Consider the following 14,598-nt stretch of genomic DNA (forward strand, 5'->3'; position numbering starts at 1 on the left):
ATTACTCTTCCTAACAGTCCTGAAGACAAAAAACATGTTCCTTTGGCACACATCACATTTGTAAAAGCCTCGGGTCTCGCTCACAGTAGTAGAAAATCAGAAATAGACATATTAAGTGAGGTCTCGCCACTTACCTTCAGTCTAAAATGGACATTAACCCTTGAGAAAAGTGAACAGATTTTTTTTTTAACAACGGAATATAATTGCCTAGAAAACAATACAAAGTCATGGGTTTGGCAGCTTCGCCCTACTGGAAAACTCAACTCTCATTCTGTAGTACTTCCAGTGGATCACTGACAGGGAAAAGCAGTAACTTTTAATTCTGGTTCCCCAGACAAGTTCACGGGTGTAACGTATTCAAGCACACACTTGTTAAAATTCTCATCGGATGCATTATTTGTAAGTAATGACTTTATAAACACACTGGAAAGCCATGGAGAAAATCCTACTGGAATATCTTGCAGTAAAGACCTATTGAACATGACACTTGAACGGTGCACAATAAAATGGTTCTCTGATAAAGACACTGTTTGTTTTCTATGTGTTTTCCAACAGATATTAAGGCATACTAAAATTTTTTACCCCATTACCTTAAATTTTTTTTTACCTAATATAATATGGCATGGTTAGTCTAAAGGAGTGTGAAACCAAGAATTCTTCCTTCTTTGTTCTGTTTGAAAATATTCATTTCCTCCCTTCCTAACATAAGTGAATTTCAAAAATTCTCTCAATTTTTTTCCTTTCAACTTAAAAAACAAAAAAAAAAAAAGCAAACCAAAAAACCAGCCGTTACCTTCGGCTATCAAAACTACAACCTTCCCTGTCGATGTTAAATAATAAAAACAAACTGCACATCCAAGATTCTTGTCTTAGGAAATTTAGTAAGTCTCTCTAAAGACCTGGGAAGGGAACTGAAGGCACTGGTCACAATTACCTGATTTTACAAGTTCTTGTGAAAGAGCTCGATTTTCGTTTAGTGCCAGTCAGTGTTTATGAGGGTTGTTTGTCAAGACAAAAATAAGGTGCCCCCTCCCCACAAATTTAAGAATCGAATTACAATCCATTATTTCATTTCCGATTGTTTTTCTTTGTAATAAGAGGGAAAGAGGATACTCGATTTAAAAAAAAAAAGTCTTTCCCGACTATAAGATTCCACACTGAAGGCTCCAATTAGCTATAAATCAGCTGCCAGAGAGGAGAAAAGAGAGGAGACAGTTGTTGGTTTTTGGAATATTGGAACAGCTTTTCGTTGAAATTCTTAAGACACCCAGTGAATACCTTTTAAAAAAATTCAAAAAAACAAAACAAAACGACTTCCAGTGGCTAGGAGGAAAATCTGATCTAAAGTCAGATGAAAACAAACCCTCCTAAACCTGGGGCGGGTCAGGCCCTCCTTTTCACACGTAGACCCCCCGCCCCATCCCAGACCTCTGAAGAGCCCCTCAAGAGGTTAGAGACCCTCATAAAACTCAACTTTTATGTCGCAGGCTTTCTCTGCTGTTTTAAGCCCACAGCGCAGGCACCCAATACCAGCATTGTTATGCAAACAAGGCCTAAAGGGCTATAACCATTAATGACCTGTCATTAAGGCGGCTTTCAAAAAATTTGTCACACCATCTCCAAAGAGCTAACAGGTACCTTAAATCCCTCTAAATCGGCCCAGGGACGCACGAATCCTCTGATGGTATCCTAACACTCAATCAAAGTGACAATTCCATGTTTCTGATTTTTTTTGGGGGGGGGGGGGGAGAAGGGTAGGGAGTGGAAGGAAAAGAAGTCTTTCTCCTCCAACCACGGAAGCCACAACCAAACCATTTATTTCTCCACCAACTCCAGTGGATCTTGGAGTCGGCTCGGATGGCCAGATGCCTTCCAGCCAAATCCGATGCCTGCACAATGTATTTACGCTCGCTGGTTTGTGGTGGGAATAGAAAAAGAGGAATAAAATCCAATCTAGACCTGCAACACGAGGCGCACCCCCCACACGCACCCCAGCCCGACTGAGCACAAAACTGACTCCCCTTTTTTTCCCCCCCTATGTCGAATTTGTGGAAAGCAAGTACATTCACTTTCCATTGGATAGCAGCCGTGTACTTTCTTTTGCTTGACTTCTTTTTTCTTTTTCTTCTCTCCCTCTTTCTCACCCCCCCCCCTCCTTTTTAAAATTTTTGGTGGTGCAACCACCAACCTTCTTGCCAAATCAACCACCACAAAAAACCAGATGCCCGGGTTTGTTATACAAAGAAGAAAGAAGGAGAAAGAAGGAGAAAGAAGGAGGAGGAGGAGGAGGAGGAGGAGGAGGAGGAGGAGGAGGAGGAGGAGGAGGAGGAGGAGGAGGAGGAGGAGGAGGAGGAGGAGGAGGAGGAGGAGGAGGAGGAGGAGGAGGAGAAGAAGAAGAAGAAGAAGAAGAAGAAGAAGAAGAGAAGAAGAAGAGGAGGAGGAGGAGGAGGAAGAAGAGGAAGAAGAAGAGGAGGAGGAGGAGGAAGAGGAAGAAGAGGAGGAGGAGGAGGAGGAGGAGGAGGAGGAGGAGTGATGATGGTGATGATGATGGTGATGATGATGATGATTTCACTGCAAAAGCGAACTCTCTAACTTGCACACGGCGCGCCCTCTGCGCGTTTCCGCGGTGGGGGTGGGGTGGGGGGTCCCTGGGACACTCTGCCTTCACCAAATTCAAGCGAAGACCCCGACACCGACCCGGGCTCCGCGGGGGCTGGGGCCGGGGCCGGGTGAGATCTGTCGGGTCCGCCGCCGTCCTCGCCCAGCCCGGCCCGCCCCGGGACCCCCGGGAGCCCAGCGAGCTGCCGGGCGGCCGGGGGAGGGAAAGCGGCCCGCGGCGGGAGCCGGGCCCTCGAGGGGGCGGGCGCCGGGCACCGCGGCAACCGAAGCCGCCCGCCCGCCCGCCCGCGCCGGAGCCGTTGCCGGCGATGGCGCGCGCTGCCCGCGGCGGGAGCCGGGTCGCGGGCGGCGTCCGGGGGCCCCGCGCGGGCGGGCGGCCGGCCCGGGCGGGCCCGCGGCGGGGAGGCGGGGTCGGGGTCCCGCGGCCGCCGTACCTGGGTGTACTTGATCTCCAGGTTGGGCGTGGGCGACGGCCGGAGCTGCAGGGACGCCATGAGCGCCGCGGCGTCGGGCGGCGCGGCTCCGGGCAGCGCGATCTGGCTGGAGGTCATGATGGGCCCCGCGGTGCGGGGGCGCGGGGCGGCGCGGGGCGGCGCGGGCGGCGCGGCGCGGGCGGAGCGGGCGGCGGCGGTGCGCGCGGGGCGGCCGGGCGCCCGGATTCTAGGCAGGTGTCAGGCCCCGGGGCTGCTCTTATTGGACGTGCGCGGGGGGGCCGGGGCGCGGGGGGGCGGGGTGGGGGGGGGCGGTGGCCGGGCCCGTCCCACCTGGGCCGCCCCGATTTACATAGAGTCCGCGCCCCCCCCCTCCTCCTCGTGCGCGCGCCTCCCCGCACGGCCGCCCGCGCGCGCGCCCCCTCCCGTCCCCCCCCCCCGTCCTCCCCCCGCACACCCCGCCCGGGGCCGGGCCTGGGGCTGGAACTCAGGACCCTGCGTCCCGTCCCTGAGATTTAATCCTCGCCCCCCGCCCCCTCCCCGCTCATGGCTGGGGCGCTAACCACTGGAGCCACAGCTCCACGTCCAGCTTTGGGGGTGGGGATGAGGCTCACAGACTTTCCTGTCCCCCCCCCCCCCCAAGCTGGCTTTGAACCACCATGTCCAGACTGAGCCTCCGGAGGAGGAGCTGGGATTACAGGCGAGAGCACCGGTGCCCGGCAGCTCTGGCTGTTGTTGACAACAGCTGCATGCCCAGCTTGGACTGGGGGGGCGCGGGGCGCGGTTACCCCTGGCGCTGTGCAGCCGCCCGGCCTTGGGACACCCACCCTTGGGATCTCAATTCCCCTCCCCAAGTGAATCACGCGTGATGGCGTTTCTCTGTGCTGGGTGGGCGGAATCCGTGTTCCTGCACCGTCTCTCTCCGTCTGAGGATCAGAAAGAGGCACGTGGTTTGACGTATTATAAACAAACAAACAAATAAGCCAGGGCCCTGAGGTGGGACGCAGAGCATCCTCCACGCTTCCCTGCAGACCCCGGGGCGCGCCAGGGGCCCCCCTCCGCCCCGGTGGGACGTGCTGGCCCCTGGATTCGCCTCCGATCAAGTTTTCCCCTGAAAACTCTGTAACCCGGGCGGGCTCCACGCGAGGTGTATTTCTAGAGAAACTGTAGTTAATGTATTCGCAGCTTAGGAAGAGCTGTCCGTGCTGCTGCTGCTGCTGCTGCTGCTGCTTGGCCAGCCAGGCTGAGTTTCGGATGCTGGGACCCCTCACGAGCACTTTCTATAAAATAAATTCATTTGTTTTTTCATGTAAGGTCGACACTCACTGTTTACTTGAGACCCAAACGCTGATTTAATAATCCTTGTTCTCTTAACATCCAGAAGAAGAAGAAGAGGCGAGAGACGGTGGCCTTTCTGAACCGCAAGAATCCCTGCGCTGTTAGTTACCTGCGTCTTTCCTTTGCCCAGCCTCTGGTGGCCTCGTTCTGCTGGGGACCCTTGCAGGGTCAGAGCAGACTGCTCACTGGTCATCGTTCCCAAACCCTCCCTTTGTCAGGGAAGAATACCATTCTTTCCTTTTAAAATAGGATCTTCCGCTTTGGGGATGGGGATGGGGGGGGGGGGAAACCCCTGAAAACGACATTAAAAATGAGAACTCGATATGCCTTTGATCTAGGACCCAGAGTCCACTTCATCCACATTCTAGAATCTTCTATCTGGGTACAGGGATGAGCTCAGTATTTCATCTCTGGGACTGGAGGAAATTCCAACACCAGCCAGCCAGTCCTGTCGGCGGGCGCCCGAGGGAAAGGCACTGGCGCCCTCTGCAGCTGACGGGGCGCATGTGCAGGCGAGGGTTCCGACAGAACACATCAGCGCTTACTTGGAGGTGCTGGATCCCAGAGTAGTAAATCATCTTTGGGAAATTGAATTGGAACTTTGGGGAGGGACATCATCTTGGGACTTCGGATAAGTGTTAGACAGAGGCCAGTTTACAGGAAAGACTTTCCTAAAGGGCCTTTTTTTTAATTTGGGGAGAGAAAAAGACAATAGTGTTGAATCAGTTAAATGGGCCACAGAAAATGTCCTGCGCCTAGAATCTAAGTACTACTCAGGGTGCTGAGAGTGTGAGGCACTCAGTACCACTGAGCAAGTGGCAGGGGTGTGCTTATGGCTTTTGTGCTTCTACAAGCATTCCACTCTGGGGAACTTTGGGCCTGAAGAATTCTGTGAGAATTCTTGGGACAGAAACCACGTTCCTATGAACTAGAAAACCAAAGCGAATGAGGAGTCCCTGTGGCCCTCCTGCCTCTGTGACCGAAAGACAGTGAGGAAGGAAGGCCAGACAGAGGTGTTAACAGCAGATGGGGAAAGCGAACCTCTTCTCAACCACACGATTTGCTGTGTGAAAGGCACAGGGCAAAAAAGGGAGACACGCAAGGCTGTGGACACGGGTATCCAGTTTTAACACTCCGAACTAAAGAGGGGGGGGTTCTTAGGCAGGGTGTATGCCCCCTTTCTTAGAGCATCTGTGAGTCTCTGGTTGCTGGTACCAACCCTGGAATTCAAAGCAAACAAGTTCAGTATTTTAAAACAAAATTCACTGGATGCCGGGTGTGGTGGCTCATGCCTGTAATCCTAGCTATTCAGGAGGCTGAGATCTGAGGATGGCGGTTCAAAGCCAGCCCAGGCAAGAAAGTCCGTGAGACTCTTATCTCCAATAAACCACTCTGAAAACTGCAAGTGGTGCCGTGGCTGGAGTGGTAGAGCACTAGCTTGAGCTGAAGAGCTGAGGGACAGTGCCCAGGCCCAGAGTTGAAGCCCCATGACCAACAAAAAAGAGAGAGAGACAGAGACAGAGACAGAGAGACAGAGACAGAGACAGAGAGAGACAGAGACAGAGAGAGAGACAGACAGACAAGACAGAATCACTGACTCTCAGGCATAGAGTATAAAGAACACAAAAAACCCACGGCAGTGCCCCATTCCACAGTGAGCCTGGAATGAATCCACTCCAGGACTATTGGAAACACAGAAGAGGATCCAAGCTGAAAGACAGTGACTGATTCTCTTTATACTCTACTAGGTGCCATAGAAGCTATAAAGCACTAGCCAGGTGCCAGTGGCTCACGCCTTGCAATCCTAGCTATTCAGGAGGCTGAGACCTGAGGATCATGGTTCAAAACCAGCCCAGGCAGGACAGTCTGGGAGACTCTTACCTCCAATTAAACACCAAAAAGCCTAAAGTGGAGCTGCGGCTCAAGTGGTAGAGCACTGGCCTTGAGCAACAAAAGCTAAGAGATGGTGTCCAGGCCCTGAGTTCAAGCTCCAGTGCAGCCCCTCCCCCACACACCCTCCAACACACCAAGATATGAAGCACAAAAGATCAAGAGGACATTTTCTGTAACATGATACCATGAAGAACTCTGATACTTTTAAATGTGGCGATGACTCATGTTGTCCGGTAAGCTCATTTTATAAAACGGGGATTTCTAAACCCAAATGCTTTGGAATGCTGTGATTGCCTCCTATTTTTTAAATTCCAATCTCTATTATCTCCAATGTGTGACTCTTTGGTAGATGCCCAGAAAGATGTGAAAACAGAGGAAAAACCAAAGGCATTTAAATGTCCACCCTGCCCCCGACCCCTTCAAGAAAACTAAAGGATCACATGATACAGACAGATGTCACCATACTACTCCTGCTTGGACGGGGGTGGGGAGTTGATGGCTTTCTGCCCATTTATGGAATAATCCAAAGGTTTTCAACCTCAGCCCCAAATACAATCATTTAGGGAGCTTGAAAAAAATATGGATGTCACTGGGTATGGGTGGCTTATGCCCTATAATCCTAGCCACTCAGAAGGCTGAGATCTGTGAATGGAGCCAGCCTGGGCAGACAAATCTGAGAGAGTCCCATCTCCAGTTAACCAGCAAAAATCAGCTGGAATGGAGGGCAATGGTTCAAGTGGTAGAGCACCAACCGTGAATGAAAAAAGCCAAGTGAAAGCATGAGGCATTGAATTCAAGCCCCAGTACACATACACATGTATACATGTACACACACACACACACACACACACACACACACACACAGAGGCACAATGGAATGCCCCCCCCCAACCTTCCATCTGTCTGTTGATCCAAGGTATTGATAACTCTTTGCAAAGACTCCTGGTGTCTGTAAGACCTAGCCTGGTTTGAGGGCCACAGTTAAGCTCAAGGGGTCACAGTGTAAGGTTACTCTGTAACCTCTGATTTGGTGAGTTCTACTCCTTTACACTTTCCAGTGCTCTCACTTTGCTACTTTTAATTTAGTATTTGAAAAACACATCAAGCCTCAAATGGGCTGACCTGACCTTTCCACTAATGTGTTTCACCTAAATTAACAAAGGCAATTAGAATCGTGCACTTTCCAGGTCACATTTATCAAGTCTTAAATGCTTGGTTTGGTTTTTTATTATTACCCTTTAAATCTGTAGAAATGTCGTCCATCTAATTAGTCCACCTTACATATTCAATTAATAGATTCATTACAGGCTAATGAATGTGGAGATGCATGGCAGCATCTGTCTGACAAAGAGTTTCTTTCCTGCTAGGAAAAGGGGAAATAATACATTATGTAAGTTAATCAGCATGAACTTCCCTTTGGGAGGGGGGAGCAATACTGGGGCTTGAACTCAGGTCTTGGGTGCTTCACTTAGCTGCCATTCTGCGACTTGAACCACAGCTCCACATCCGGCTTTTTGTTGATTAATTGGAAAGAAAAGTCTTATGAACTTTCCTGCCCGGGTTGGCTTGGAACTGTGATCCGCAGATCTCAGCTTCCTGACTAGCTAGGATTACAGGCATGAACAACCACCAGTACTGGGCCTAAAGATCTGTTTTTAAATGGGATCTTCTGAAACAGAAAGGTACTGTCAAAAGCACTGGAAACACCGCCATTTTCTGCACTTCTGTGGGCCATGTGTCTCTTGGGATCCCAGTGGCCCATCCGTCGTGCAAGATTTTGGAACTCCCATGGTTTCCCCCAAACACCTGAGTATAAAAATCTCTTGGGGTAGGGGTGGGGGGCTGACATCACTAAATACAGGTCCTGGGACCAGCAAGGTTCAATCCGGTGATCTGCTTTGTGGCAAGTAATGGAAGATGCTAGGGAAGTCTGTGCTGGATGACCTGTGAGTTCCATGCCGGACTTGACTGCATGGCCCACCGGAGTCACAACTCGCCTTTGGGTTGAGGCAAGGTTGAGGAGAAGAGGTGCCCGGTCACATGTAGAATGTAGAAGGGCCGCCTGATCATCAGTACAATAGGTAGAAAGGGGTTCGAGACCAACAACAGAAAAGGTCAACTTTGGGGCTGGGAAGATGGCTCAGGGATAGAGTGCTTGCCTGGCATGCATGAGGCCTTGGGTTCAATTCCTCAGTACCACATAAACCAAAAAAACCAGAAGCGGTGCTATGGCTCAAGTGGTAGAGTGCTAGCGTTGATTTGAAGAGCTCAGGGACAGCACCCAGGCCCCACAACCGACAAAAAAAGAAAAAGAAAAAAATAAAAGGTCAACTTTTCCCAACCATCCCCTCACTAGGGACTCAAACTACTCCTGCTCTCCGCTCCCTGTAGGAATTCATCGGGTACCCTTTACTTGTCCCTGAAATTCAGGGCTACATTACATTGTTCGAGAGATGCCCAAGACTAGGACCAAAACAGGGGAGGACGGGGAGAAGGGCAGGGAGAAGGACAGTGCGGTAGAAGGTAGAAGATGCAGAGCTCGGTGAGGAAAGGGTGAAGCCCACGGCCACCCTTGTGGCATCGCTAGCCCCTTCTTAGTGGCCCTGTGTGGCATATCACAGCCCTTTCCTTTTTATCGCCCGGCCTCCTCCCCGGCCTTTGGAGAGCTCTAGGGATTTCTCCCACCCTTAAGTTCCCTTTGATTTCAGAAGGATCCTTTTTTGGAGCCCTCTTCTGCATTTGTCTAGTTGACAAGGTTGACCGTCAATGACTTACACACCACAGCCCTGGTAATCATGCTAGCGCGGGGAAGCGACCTTGAGTGTATTCGTGAGAGAGGCCAAGAGTTGTAGGATATGTGACTTTCCCCTGCAACAGATATAAGGGAAAAGGAATGATGCAGTTATTGCAGAAAGATCAGAAAGGATGAACACTGAGAATGAGCTGTAGGATCTGAAGACAGACCAGTGGCCTTTAAATCTGAAGACAGACTACTGGCCTTTAAATGGGCCTCTCACACCCGTAATTCTAGCTATGGAGGAGGCTGAGATAGGAGGATCACAGCAGGAGCAGAAAAGTTCATGAAGACTCATATCTCCAATTAGATACCCCCAAAAAAGCCAGAAGTGGAGCTGTGGTTCAAGTGGTAGAGTGCTAGCTCGGGGAAAGGGCCCAGGCCCTGAGTTCAAGCCCCAGGACCAGCCCACAAATAAATAAATATGCAAATAGGGACTGGGAAAGTGGATCAGCGGTACAGTGCTTGCCTTGCATGCATGAGGCCCTGGGTTCGATTCCTCAGCATCACATAAGCAGAAAAAGCCAGAAGTGGCGCTGTGGCTCAAGTGGTAGAGCTTTGAGCTGAAGAGCTGAGGGACAGCGCCCAGGCCCAGAGTTTAGGCCCCATAACCACCCAATAAACAAACAAACAAACATATAAATAAAAAAAATAAAGGAAACCAAAGAAATACGAATACTAGGCAGCTCTCCAGGCCTGTAAAGGCTTCTTTGTTGGAAGATACTGAAATAGGTGAAAATAATGGAACATAATTTTTTCATTCCAATTTGAAGGTTCCATTTTTTCACTTAATTCAGGATTTTAAAAAATACGTTATGTCTGAATGCTTTTCCTGTTTTGTTTCTTAGGCTTTATCTAATAGACATAGCAATTTCCCTTATGTTGGGTTGGTGGTCCTTATAGCTTTCTCTCTGATCACTTTACTATCTCTCCTTTCTCTGTTCACTCTCCTTTCCTCTCTCTTCTTCCCCCTGCCCTACATTTTAAGACTTTTATCCACACAACCAATTAGAATTTTTAGTCATGCTGGTTTGTCCCTTGCTGTTCCCAATTACGTTGTACAAGTTGCAATGATGTTTTCTTCTCAATTTAGCATCCTTAAAAAAAAAATCCCCTGTGACTTTTTTTTTTGGGGGGGGGGAGTCCAGTCTTGGGGCTTGAACTCAGGGACTGGGTGCTATTCCTGAGTCTCTTTGTGCTCAAGGCTAGCACTCCACCTCCTTGAGCCACAGTGCCTCTTCCAGCTTTTTCTGAGTAGTTTATTGGCGATAAGAGTCTCACGGACTGGGCTAGCTTCGAACTGCGATCTTCAGATCTCAGGCTCCAGAGTAGCTTGGATTACAGGCATGAGCTACCGGTGCCCAGCTCCTGTGACTTTTGAAAGTTATTTCTTCTCTGAATGCCTGTCTACTTGAACTCATCATTCTACTGAGTCCTTTGATACCTTGGAGCCTGTGTAGTTCACCTCTAAGATGGTGAAGTAGCCAAGGGTTGAACTCTACACTGCTTATTTTATTGTACAGGTAATATACAGGTGATATGCAGTTACATAAAGTAATGAGTACATTTCTTTTTGAAGTGTTATCCCCCTCACTCATTTTCTACTGCTTTCCCTCCCCCCAGGTTGTACAACGTAGTTTCTAGTGAATATTGCTATTGCATTGGCTCACCTCTGTCCCACTGTTTCCCTGATTCACCCTCCCTTCTCCAAATCAGATAAACTTATATACAAGACAAAGGGTACCAAAATCAGAAACAGAAACCACAGGGAATAAACCAGAGGAGGAAAAAAAAAAGTGAAAGACAAAAGTCATAACTGCAGGCTGAGAATGTGGCTTAGTGGCAGAGTGCTTGCCTAGCATGCATGAAGCCTTGGGTTCGATTCCTCAGTACCACATAAACAGAAAAAACTGGAAGTGGCTCTGTGGCTCAACTGGTAGAGTGCTAGCCTTGAGCAAAAGAGGCTCAGGGACAGTGCCCAGGCCCTGAGTTCAAGCCCTATGACTGGCAGAAAGAAAGGAAAGAAAGAAAGAAAGAAAGAAAAAGAAAGAAAAAAAGGAAGAAAACACACAAAACAACAACCTCTTGTTTCCACATCATAAAGTTCATCTCAATTTGCATCATTTTATATGGTCATATGTACATGGCTAGTGGGCTATTGTGATCCTATGCTACGATTATCCTAGGTGTATACTAATTATTACAAATGAGGGAAACCATGGAACCTTTGTTTCTTTGGGTCTGCTTACTTCACTTAATATGATTTTTTTTCCCTAGTTTTCCATTTCCTTACAAATGGGGTGATGTCATTCTTTCTGATGGAAGCATTGTGTATATGTACCACATTTTTCTGATCCATTCATCCACTGAGGGGCATCTGGGTTGATTCCATATCTTAGCTATGGTAAATAAAGCTACAATTAACATATAGTTTCTGCACTTCTTTTTTGATGTCCATTCATTCCATCCAGCCTTGTGGCTCCAGTATGAATGAAGTGATGCTTGTAGACAGCTTCGAGTTTTTGCCAGACTGTCCAGACGGGGGCGCAAGAGAGCTTACTTGAGGGGGGGGGGGACAGTTTTCGCGAAGAGGCCTGCTTGTCTTGCTCTTTCAATCCCATTATGGTACAGAGGACAGACGAATGATCCATGAAGACGTTCATACCCAATTTCCCCAAACTGTGACTATCTACCGTCCATGGAAAAGAGAGGACAAGGCAGGTGTGCTTAAGGTAAAGATCTTGGGAGGAATATCCTGGAACGTCCTGAGAGGAATGTAATCACACACTTGTAAGAGAGTCAGGGAGCGGAGAGAAGAGGGAGGAAAGCTAATGAGCTTTGGAGATGGAGGAAGGGGTCATGAGCCAGGGAATGCAGGAAGCCTTTGGGAGCCTGTAGAAACAGCGCGGCTCTGCAGGTAACTTGATTCTAGTCCTGTAAGGCACATCTTGGACCTTTGCCCACCAGAACTGTAACATGCTAAAACCTGTGTTAAGTCAGAGACTTATGGTAGTTTGTGGTGGTTATAGCAATGTAACTGTTATATCGCTGGGGTCACAGGGCTGTCACCATGTGTGGACATATTTTTTTTGACATAAAGTATCTTCATAGAACAATCTTTCTCCTTGATCCGCATTATATCAGATCAACTGGATCTATATCGTATCATACACATCAGTAGTGGATCATCGTAGAATTCCAAGGCGAATCTCCCAGTAACTCTCACAAGAAGACTTTTAGCCCTGAATGGTCCACTATTCATAGATGAGGATCAGCGGAAGAGCCAGTAAAAACAGTACATTCCCAGAGGGAAGACAAGGAATTAGAGCTCACATCCTAACTTTGTCACACGCTAACTCTTGGAGAGTTATCAACCCCCCCCCCCCCCACAGCTTATTTAGTCTCTGTGTCTCTGTGTTCTGTGATCTTCTGGATTTCTCTACAAGAAAGATGATCCTATTATATTAACTACCTTGGAGACAGACATGCCAAACAAAGTACTTAATACCAGCCAGGGAAGATAAACGATGTATAAATTCACCAAACTTAGCAAAACTCTCTGTGACTTCTGATTTTGAGTGAGACGATCCTGAGAGACAGAGCTTTTTTCTATTCACTTTCTTGGACCCTGGATCTACTCCAGTGCTAACCACATATTCATTAAGGAAAAAAAAAAAAAGAAAGAAATTTGCCAGGAACCACTGGTTCATGCCTGTAATCCTAGCTACTTAGGAGGCTGAGATCTGAGGATTGTGGTCCAAAGCCAGCTCAGGCAGGAAAGTCTGTGAGACTCTTATCTCCAATAAACCACCAGAAATCTGGAAGTGGCGCTGTGGCTCAAGTGGTAGAGTGCTAGCCTTGAGCAAAGGAAGCTCAGAGAAAGTGTGCAGGCCTTGAATTCAAGCCCCAGGATTGGTTTAAAAAAAAAATCCTTGCTGATCAAGAGGCTAAGATCCTCAGATCTTAGTTCAAAACCAACCTGGGAAGAAAAGTGTGAGACATTCTATCTCCAATTAACTAATGGAAAAAAACTGAGTTGGAGACGTGTCTCAAATAGTAGAAAACCAACTGCGTGCAAATGCACACATACACACAAACAGTTTGGCTGAACAAGGTAGATAGGAAAACAATATTTCATTCTATAAAGTTAATGTAGACAACATGCCCTATCACTATGGGGTTTTGTTTGTTTTGTTTTGTTGTTGTTGCTGGTCATAGGGCTTGAACCCTGGTCCTGGGTACTGTCCCTCAGCTCTTCAGCTCAAGGCAAGCGCTCTACCACTTGAACCACAGCACTACTTCTGGTTTTCTGGTAGTTTATTGAAGATAAGTGTCTCACAGGCTTTCTTGCCCAGGCTGGCTTTGAACTGTGATCCTCAGATCTCAGCGTCCTTAGTATCTAGGATTACAGGCGTGAGCCACCAGCACCCGGCTCCTATCAGTATGTTTTGAGACAGTGGGTTAAATGCTTTCAAGATACTCCTTTACCACTTTCCATGTATCTCGTGTAAAACCTGTTTAAAAACTATGGGTAAAATGCTCATTTGAAAGTGTCCTTTAGCAGCACACCAAATTTCAACAGTCGAGAAATCCTTTGATATTATGGAAGAACAACAGAAATAATATTGCTTCACTTGGTCAACACACTTTCCCTTAAACAAATTCTCCCTGAGCAAATGTTTGAGTAAACAGATGGTCATCATTTTTGAGCTCAAAAGATCAGTGAACTCAGCTCAAAGAGGACATGAAAGTCATGGACTCAAAACCCGATAGGCCCCAAGTAGGCTTGATTCAGATCACCAGTCAAAATGGAGTTGACTTTCAAACAATCCTGTTCTGCTTATTTGATTATTAACTGATGGTTGACTTTTATCAATCCACCTGTTGAAGCCATTGAGTTATTCAGACTAATAATCTAAGACAGATCTACCTGAGCAGACATAATCAGTGTCCAGATTCTCTGTCATAAGCCAGGAGATGTTTTCAGTGCTCTTGACAATATCCTTCTGTCAAAAAAATGTCACATTTAGAAACACACCTTTAGCCAGGCACTGGTGGCTCAAGTCTGTAATCCTAGCAACTCAGGAGGCTGAGAGGTGAAGATCGTGGTTCAAAGTCAGTCCAGGCAGGAAAATCTGAGACTCTGATCTCCAATTAGTCAGCAAAAAGCCACAAATAGAGCTATGGCTCAAATAATAAGAGTATGCCAGCCTTGAACAAAAAAGCAAAGAGACAGAGTCCAGGTCCTGAGGTCAAGTACCAGTACTGGTGTACATACATATGTACACACACACACACACGCATACACATACACTTACACACTTTTACTTTACCACCAAGAACAAAGATGAGACCAGCATGTTCGGTAGTGAATTCCTTGGGAAGGATGCCAGGCGTTTTCTGAGGATAAAGTGTGGAGAAGGTTCTGGAAGTAGAGCCTTCTGATGTAGTGCTCGGATGGACAGGACTGATGGTATAAATGACTGAAGAAGTGACAGTTGCAGGCTGGGAAGGTAGCTCAGT

General features: G+C 48.0%; 1 protein-coding gene across 1 annotated transcript in view; it reads right to left on the bottom strand.

The window, feature by feature from the left end:
* Aldh1a2 (aldehyde dehydrogenase 1 family member A2) overlaps positions 1–3,225 on the bottom strand; it is a 66,430-nt gene extending 63,205 nt beyond the window's left edge. The window contains exon 1 of the mRNA XM_042687665.1: positions 3,054–3,225. Coding sequence (XP_042543599.1) covers positions 3,054–3,170 — 117 coding nt within the window. The 5' untranslated portion in view covers positions 3,171–3,225. The remainder of the gene's footprint in view (positions 1–3,053) is intronic.
* Between the last annotated feature and the right edge of the window lie 11,373 nt (positions 3,226–14,598).

The sequence above is a fragment of the Dipodomys spectabilis genome, unplaced genomic scaffold, assembly GCF_019054845.1.
Source record: "Dipodomys spectabilis isolate Male_0828 unplaced genomic scaffold, ASM1905484v1 ptg000108l, whole genome shotgun sequence".
NCBI classification, from domain to species: domain Eukaryota; kingdom Metazoa; phylum Chordata; class Mammalia; order Rodentia; family Heteromyidae; genus Dipodomys; species Dipodomys spectabilis.